General features: G+C 59.4%; 1 protein-coding gene across 1 annotated transcript; it reads right to left on the bottom strand.

The window, feature by feature from the left end:
* Positions 1–810: 810 nt before the first annotated feature.
* LOC133273558 (uncharacterized) lies at positions 811–4,396 on the bottom strand (the record flags this gene model as incomplete). Its single annotated transcript, XM_061461858.1, has 11 exons — positions 811–892; positions 971–1,074; positions 1,159–1,239; positions 1,644–1,788; positions 2,503–2,648; positions 2,739–2,820; positions 3,354–3,492; positions 3,582–3,690; positions 3,866–3,890; positions 4,212–4,244; positions 4,359–4,396. Coding segments are annotated over 11 exons (978 nt in total), but the record flags the coding sequence as incomplete, so codon positions are not given.
* Between the last annotated feature and the right edge of the window lie 4,336 nt (positions 4,397–8,732).

Raw genomic sequence — 8,732 nt, 5'->3', positions numbered from 1 at the left:
GCAGCCTTGTGGCCACACCCCTCTCCAAGCCCTGCCTCCTGCACCCCATCCAATAGGAGCATCTGATGAAACCGAGGCTCAGGGGTGGGGCTTGCTCTGGTCACGGCCTTCCTTGTCGCTGGTGGGCGGCGCTAAGGGGAGGGGGCGGTGCAAGTTTAGGGCACGGGTGGCCTGGGACCAGCGCTTCAGCCAATGGGAGAAGGGGATGTTGCTGGGGGGCGCGGCCGGTACCCACTGAGCCGGCTGCTCCCACCTATGGGAGAGGAAGGAGGGGGGAAGGGGGAATGTGACATCACACATGGTGTGCGTGGCCGCTCACGGACCCACCCTCGCCGTCTCACCATTGGCTGATGACGTCCTGGAGGTGGGGCCAGCCCTCGAGGCACTGCTGGACCCGAATGGACAGCTCCTGCACCTGGGACGGGGTCAGCGCAGGCCACACCCTCACCCCCCAGCTCGTCCCCCTCACTCACCGCGGGGTGGGCGGGGCTTCCCGGGTCCCGCCCCTTGCGCTGACCACGCCCCTTGTGCTGACCTCACCTCCTGCAGCTGTTCCAGCTCCCCCTGCAGCTCTGCCGCCACGAACAGCGCCCCCTGTGGGGGCTGAGGCACAAACACCCCTGAGCAACGGCCCCATTGCCTTCCCCCCTTTATGTCCCCTCCTTCCATTGCCCCGCCCTCCTTTATGTCCCCTCCTCCCATTGCCCCGCCCCCCTTTATGTCCCCTTCTAGCATTGCCCTTCCCCCTTTATGGCCTTCCCCCTCTTTATGACCCCTGCCCCCTCTATGGCCCCTCCTTCCAATTCCCCTCCCCCTTTATGGCCCCTCCCCTACCTCACTCTCTGCCATTCCTAGGGCACGTCTGATTGGCTGCAGTGGGCTGTGGGCGGGGCTAGAGGGAGAATGGAGGGGTCAGCACAGCCCTTTCCCCTCCTCCCCCACCACCATCCGCCCCCCCCAGTTCACTCACCTCGGGGGGAGGGGCACCCTCTCCTTTCCCAGCATGCTCAGCGCTTCCTGCAGCCGCTGCCCTTCCCCCTGCAGCCCTGGGGGGAGCCGCACAGCTCCTCGGGACTGAAAGGGGCGTGGCCAAAGCTCTGAGGCCTCGCCCACTTCACCATTAAGCCCCGTCCCACTTCCCTCCCCCTCGTTACTCACCTGGGCCTGCAGGGGGCACAGCTGCGCCCGGAGCTTCTCATTGGATGGGGCCAGAGCCTGGAGCTGGATCCAGCAGCGGGACTGGAAGGGGTGGGGAGGGGGGACACAAGGAAATGAGGGACCCCAAAGCCATGGGAGGGACCCAAAAACCCCCTCAAGACCCCCAAACACCTTAAATATCGCCCCATATTTCTCCCCAAAACCTCTCCCTTCACCCCAAACCAATCCAGAACCCCAGATCCCCCTCCCAGCAATGCTGAATCCCCCAAATCCCCCCTAAAGCCCCAAACTGCCCCAGATCATCCCCTATAGACCCAAAATCCCCCTCCAGGACCCCCAGATATCCCTCATCCCTCCCAAAAAGTGGTGCTGGGACCCTTTAGGGACCCCAACCCCTCCCCATAACCATCAAATTCCACCCCCCAGACCCCCCCAAGCCCATCAGGACCCCCCCCAAATCCCCACATTCCCCCGTTGGCACCCACCAGCCGCTGCTTCCCCTCCTGCAGCTGCCTCCTCAGTGGCCCCAGGGCAGCTTCTGGGGAGTCCATGGGGCTGCCCCGTAGCTCCTGGACCTGCTGGATCAGGGCCTCCCGAGCCCCTGAGAGCCCCGCGGCCTCCAGCATCAACCTGGGGGGCAACGGGGCCCCAAAGCCAAACGTTGAGGGGAGTTTGGGAGGCCCAAAGGGGTTCAAGAACCCTTTTTGGGGGGGGACGGGACCATAAAAGGACTGCAGGGACCATGGAGGGATTGGGGGCACCTCAAAAGGTCCCAGCACTGGGTTTAGGGAGAATCTGGGGGGGCTTTAAGGACCCCTATGAGCCCAGCACCCACTTCAGAAGGAAACCCAGTAGGGTTTAAAGTACAGAGAGGGTCCCTAAAGGGTTCTGAGGTTCAGGAGTGGGGAGGAAAAGGTCATGGGGGAGGGCCCAGGGGCAGTTTTGGGGTGCAGGGGGGGAAACCGGGCTGCAGGACGCATTCAGGGGGTCCTTGAGAAGGTTTTGGGTGCATGAGGGACTCCATAGGGAGGTTTTGGGGTGCAGGGGGGTTGTTTTGCGGTGCCGTGTGGGTTCTGGGGTGCATGGGGGTGGATTTAGGGTGCAGGGGGTGTGTTTTGAGGTGCAGGGGATAAGGTTTTGGGGTGCAGGGGAGATGGTTTGAAATGTAGTGGATTGTTTTGGGGTGCAGAGGGGATGGTTTTGGGGTGCAGAGAGGGTGTTTTCAGATGCAGGGGGTGTGCTTTGGGGTGCAGGGGGAATGGTTTTGGAGTGCAAGTGGGTGGTTTGGGGTGCAGAGGGGTGGTTTTGGGGTTCAGGGAGGTGTTTTGGGGTGCAGGGTTTTACCTGGCAGCCTGCTGGGCTTTGGGGTCCCCCTCCAGGTGCTGCTGGATCTCCTCCTGCAGCTGGAGGAGCCAGAGCCTCAGGGGGGACAGGCGGGTGGCCGAGGAGTGGATGAGGTCCCAGAGTCCCCCCACATCCACCCAGCAGTCCTGGGAGGTGCAAAGGGGGGATCCCACATCAATGGGGAGCTCCGAGCCCTAAAGAACCCCCAAATGTGCCCCTCAAGTCCCCCCATTTACCTGGATGAGGGTTTTCATATGGGGCTGAGCATCAGGGTCAGGGTTGGGGTCAAGGTCAGGGCTGATTTTGAGGTACCCCTTCCTGCAATGAAACAACGGGGAATGGGGGGAGGACGCAACACCGCCCCTCTGTTGGCTCCACCCACCGGTAGCCCCGCCCCTTCCCTAGTGCCCTGGGGCCACACCCTCAGAACCTTATAAGGGAAGTCCTGCCCCCTTTAAGCCGCACCCCCAGCAGCCCAATGGCTCTGCCCCTTCCCAAGCACCACCCCCTCCCAAAGCCCCATTTCTTAAGTCCCTCCCCTCTCCTAAGCTCCTCCCCCTAAGCCCCACCCCTCATAAGCTCCTCCAGGGCCTCCTCCGGCAGCTTGCACACGGCCTGGGGGTGGGGTGGGAAGGTGGGGGCCGGGCAATGGGGGCGTGGCCACGCTCAGACCCCTCCCCCGTCCATAAGCCCCTCCTCCTTCCCAATAAGCCCCGCCCCTTCTTACCGCCAATTTCGACGTTAGTCCCACCTTTGGCCCCGGCTCCCTGCAAGCGCAGAGCATCATGGGAATGCTGCCCCCCGCCTCCATTGGGATACCCATGGGGAAGCCCCGCCCACTCCTCGCTTACGGGTGGGCAGAGCTTATCTGGGCCCCCTCCCTCCGCAGCCGCAGCCCCTCCTGCGCCGCCTTCGCCCCCAGGGCGCGAAGCTCCGCCCCTCGGCGACGCTCCGCCCCCTGGCCGTTAAGCTCCGCCCCCAGTGCCTCTTCTACAAGGAAACAAAGGGGGCAGAGCCTCAGGTCAGGTGACCGGTAGCCCCGCCCCTTTACCCCCCACCCCACCCCCCAATGAACTCACCCAGCTCCAGCACCGCTGCCCCGGCCTCGCCCATCACTTTAAGCTCCGCCCTCACCTGCTCCAAGGCCTCGCGCACTTCCATATAAGGCGTGCTTGACCCCGCCCCTCGCTGGGGAGAGACACCAAAGGTCACCTGAGGACACCACCCCCCCCATCCTTAAGCACCATTTTTTCTCCCTCCACCACCCCTCAAATTTGCACCCGCGCCCAAATCTTGCCCCCCCCATCCCTCTAGGACCCCCAAAAAACCCATACAGCCCCCCAAAAACCCTCCCCCCTCAAACCTGAATCTCCTCGAGGTGCCGGTACCTGAGCCCCGAGTTAAGGAGGAAACGGGGGTTAAAGGAGGAGTTGGGGGGGGGTCGGTGGGGGTGTCATGGGAGGGAATTGGGGGTTCCTGGGGATCCCAATGGGATTTGGAGTTGTCCTAAAGGAATTTGGGGCTCCTGTGCATGGATTTGGGAGGAGAAAAGAGGTTGGGGGGTTCACAGGGGGAATTGGGGGGTGCTGGGGTGGGTCTTGGGATCCCAATGAAATTTTGGAGGGGTTTTGGAGGCTCTCCAAGGAGCTTGGGGGTCCCCAGAGGGGGCAGCTTTGGGTCCCCCCCCCTTTTTTGGGTGCAGCGGATACCACAGCAGGTTCCCTTTGATCTTCTTCACATTCCTATAGGAACACCCCCCCCCCCCCCCGCCATGTATTTTAGGGACCGATCCGAGGTTTGGGGTCCCTCCAGATGTTGCAGTTTCTCCCCCCCAGATGCTGGGGTGCCCCCCTCACTGCGGGTGCCGCACGTGGCCCATGATGTACTCCCGGATGGGGGCTCAGGGCCCCGTGCACAGCCTGGAGGTGGGGGGAGACAAAGAGAGGGGGTCAGGAGCACCCCAACCCCCCCAGGACCCCAAAAGCCCCCACTGGGGGGTCCCGCGGGCTCCAACCTGCGCAGGTCGGAATCGGAGGGGAGCTCCAGCTCCGCCATGATGGGCGAAATTGGTGCGCTGGGAGCGCCGCGCGGCACGACGGGAGTTGTAGTGGTGCTGTAGGGGTGTCGCACTGCATCATGGGAGTTGTAGCCCAGGCTGGGCGACGCCCTCGTGGTGCTCTATGCGTGCCGCGTGGCATGATGGGAGTCGTACTACCGCCTGGCGGCTGTATAATGGTGTTCTATGGGAGCCGCAGGGTATGATGGGAGTTGTAGTCATAACTGGGCGCCGCCATAACAGGGCTCTATGGGTGCCGCGCTGCATGATGGGAGTTGTAGTCCCGGCTGGGTGCCACCGTAAAGGGGCTCTATGGGTGCCGCGTTGCATGATCAGGGTTGTAGTCCCTGTAGTCTATGGGTCTCTATGGGGTCTCTATGGAGTCTCTATGGGGTCTCTATGGGGTCTCTATGGGGCGTCTCTGTGGTTCACTTTGGGTCGCTTTCAGGATCTCTGCGGTGTCTATGGGTCTCTATGGGGTCTCTATGAGTCTCTGTGGGCTGTGGATCTATATGGTCTCTATGGGTCTCTCTGTTTGGTCTCTATGGGTCTCTCTAGGGGGTCTCTATGGCTTCCTGCAGGGTCTGACTGATACAGAGGGTTGACCATTGTACAAGGGAGTTGTACAGGGGGGTTGTACAAGGGGGTTGGAGGAATTTGTTTAAACAAAAGGACTATCTGTTGTAAATGCCTGCTAAGCAGAACAGAGACCTCCGGTCCTGTTAATAAGCAGACGCCTGTATCTACTGATAAAGGGGAGAAGCAGAGGATTTACGGCTGGGACACTGATCAAACTCTACTGATAAAGGGGAGAAGTAGAGGATTTACGGCTGGGACACTGACCAAACTCTAAGGCCACACATAAAGACTAAAAAGGTGAAAAGTGCAAGAAGAGGAAGACTCATTTACTTCATCTTGAAGACCCCTACCCAGAGGAGGAAGACTCATTTACTTCATCTTGAGACCCCTGCCCATGACCAGAGGGGGCACTGCGCAGGCGCAGAGGACCTTCTGGCTCATTATAATACGAAGCGGGGATAGGACATGAATATGTATAGGCGTATTGTGCAACCTTGTGAATATATATAACTTTAGAGAATAAATGTACAGGGAAACAACACTGAGGTACGCATGACTTTGAGGAATTATACCCGTGCGTCTCAGCGCTGAATAAAAAGCATACCTACTTTACAACTTTTAACGAGTTGTGGAGTCAATCCGCGCATCATGACCATGGAGGGGGTGTCTCTTTACGAGTCCCTTGGAGGGAGAAGCAGCAGCAGGTCCAGTACCAGGATGCAGGGGGCAGAGCTCGAGACCCCGAGACCCCCCTTTTACCCCCATTGCCCCCTGTTACCCCAAATTGCTCCCATTGCCCCATTACCGCCATTGCCCCCATATAAAGCCATGGGGGGAGCCAGCAGTGGGTGTGAACCTGTCCCTGCCCCATAGGGTTCTATAGGGGTCCATAGGGGTCCCATCGCCCCCCATCTCCCTCCTTTCCCCCACCCAGCCAACGCGCGCTCTGTTCCTGTCGCCCTGCCCACTTCCACGGCAGCCAATCAGCGCCTGGCTCCGCCCACTGCACCGCGGAGCCAATCAGAGCGCAGGGTGGGAGAGTAACCCCTCCGCTCCCCTCACCTGACTCCGCCCCCTGTAACGGCCGCAGGCCGTTGAACAAGACCGGTCCCAACCCCGATCCCTGAGGGACCCCACTTGTTACTGGTCTCCAGCCGGACACTGAGCCATTGACCACAACTCTTTGCGTGCGGCCATGCAGCCAGTTCTTTATCCACCGAGTGCTCCATCCATCAAGTTGACGTCTCTCCAATTTAGAGACGAGGATGTCATGTGGGACGGTGTCGAACGCTTTGCACAAGTCCAGGTAGATGCCATCAACTGCTCTACCCCTGTCCATCAGTTCTGTAGCCCCATCATAGAAGGGCACCAAATTGGTCAGGCAGGATTTCCCCTCAGTGAAGCCCTGCTGGCTGTCACCAAGCACCTTGTTGATTTTCATGTGCCTTAGCATGCCTTCCAGGAGAATCTGCTCCAAGATTTTGCCAGGCACGGAGGTGAGACTGACTTCTCTGTAATTCCCCAGGTCATCCATTTTCCCCTTCTTGAAAATGGGGGTTATATTTCCCTTTTTCCAGTCGTCAGGAACTTCACCTGACTTCCGTGTTTTTTCAAATATGAAGGCCAGTGGCTTAGCAACTTCATTCGCCCGCTCCTTCAGGACCTGTGCATGGATTTCATTAGGCCCCATGGATTTGTGCATGTTCAGGTTTTTAAGATGGTCTCGAGCCAGCTCCTCTCCTACAGTGGGCCCAAGGTCTTCATTCTCACAGTCCCTGCATCTGCCTTCCAAGACTTGGGTGGTGTGGTCAGATCCTTTGCCAGTGAAGAGCGAGGCAAAGAAGTCATTCAGAACCTCAGCCTTCTCCAAATCCCGTGTAGCCAGTTCTCCCGAGAGCTTCCGGAAGGGGGCTATGCTCTCCCTAGTCTGTTTTTTATTTGCTACGTACCTGAAGAATCCCTTCCTGTTATCCTTAACATCCCGAGCCTATTTGAATTCTAACTGGGCCTCAGCTTTCCTAACCTGGTCCCTAGCTTCCTGGACAAATTGTTCCTCAGCTCCATCTAAACCTGCCCTGGTGCAGCTTGAGGCCATTTCCTCTTGTCCCATCCCTTGTTCCTTGGGAGCAGAGCCCAGCCCCTCCTGGCTCCATCCTCCTCTCAGGCAGTTGTAGGCAGTGATCAGGTCCCCCCCAGGTCCCTCAGCCATTCCCCATCACATTTGTGCTCCAGGCCCTGCACCAGCTCCATTGCCCTTCTCTGGCCCCGCTCCAGCACCTCAATTTCTCTCTTGTAGTGAGGGGCCCAGAGGTGAACCCAGGATTCGAGGTGCGGCCTCAGCAGTGCTCAGTGCAGGGGCACCACCACTGCCCTGGCCCTGCTGCCGCACTGGTGCTGATCCAGGCCAGGATGCTGGGAGCTTTCTGGCTGCCTGGGCACAAGCTGCTCATGTTCAGCTCCATCAGTCAGCACCCCCAGCTCCTTTCCCATGAGCAGTTTTCAGCCCCTCTTCCCCAAACCTGGAGGATTGCAGGGGGTTGTTGTGGCCCAAGCGCAGGACCCTGCACTTTGCCTTCTTGACCCTCAACACATTGGCCACAGCCCATGGATCCAGCCTGTCCAGATCCCTCTGCAGAGCTTCCTACCCTCCATCCCCCACCACACCTCCTTGGTCTTTTGGTGGGACATCCCAAATTAGGCAACCCCCACTCTGGGGCTGGCCCCCCGAACTCCCTGATACCAAAGACAGGGGAGCTGGGATGCCCCATGGGGTGTGGTTTGGGGGCAACGAGGAGCAATTTGGGGCTGGGTGCCATTGGAGGGGGGGAGCAGCTTTTCTGGGGTACCGCCAGTTGGGGGTGGGTGTTTGGTGGGGTTTTTGGGCCCCTGGGTTCATCTGGGGGGGCCCGGGGTGATGGAAGGGTGTGGGTGACTTTTGTGCTGCCCCAGGCCCCCACTTGGGGGTCCTGCCTGCTTTTGTGCTGCTTCAGGGAGATTTGGGGTTACCCTAGGATTTAGGGGCAGCACGATTGCTTTGGATGCCTCCAGGACCCTTTGGGGTGCAGTGTGGTTTTGGTTTGCCCCTTTATTGGGGTGACCCTTTTTGGGATCCACCCCCTTAGGCCCACCTAATTCACTACTGAACCGAAAGCAATGTTGGGGTCCCCCCAGTGTGTTCGGGGTTCCAGAGCATCTTGATGGATCCCCAGGGCAGGTGTTGGGGGAACACCACTTTTCGGAACACCCCTTTTTTAGCAAGTCTGTGCCACAGTGCTGAGCCGGGGCGGCTTTGGAGCTGTGGGCTTTGGGTTTGGGGGGATTTGGGGGGATGCAGGGAGGATTTGGGGATTCAGGCTGGTCCACAAAACTCTTTGGGGTGGCTCATTTATTTGGGGGACTTCCTGTCTACCAAGTCTGAGGGGTCCATCAATCCCAGGGCAGCCGAATCTCATTGGATGCCCTAGGGAGCCCCATTGACACAAGCGGGAGGAATTTGGGTGTTCAGAGCGATTTGAGGGTTCAAGGAACATTTTGAGGTTCAGTGGGGGATCCCTAAAATGTGCTGTAGGAGGCACATTATATTGGGAGATCTCCC

Source organism: Pezoporus flaviventris, unplaced genomic scaffold (genome assembly GCF_033815535.1).
Source record: "Pezoporus flaviventris isolate CSIRO_AGI_PZ_B2104156 unplaced genomic scaffold, CSIRO_AGI_Pfla_v1 ptg000033l, whole genome shotgun sequence".
Classification (NCBI taxonomy): Eukaryota; Metazoa; Chordata; class Aves; order Psittaciformes; family Psittacidae; genus Pezoporus; species Pezoporus flaviventris.
This window is presented reverse-complemented; position numbering and strand designations above follow the sequence as displayed.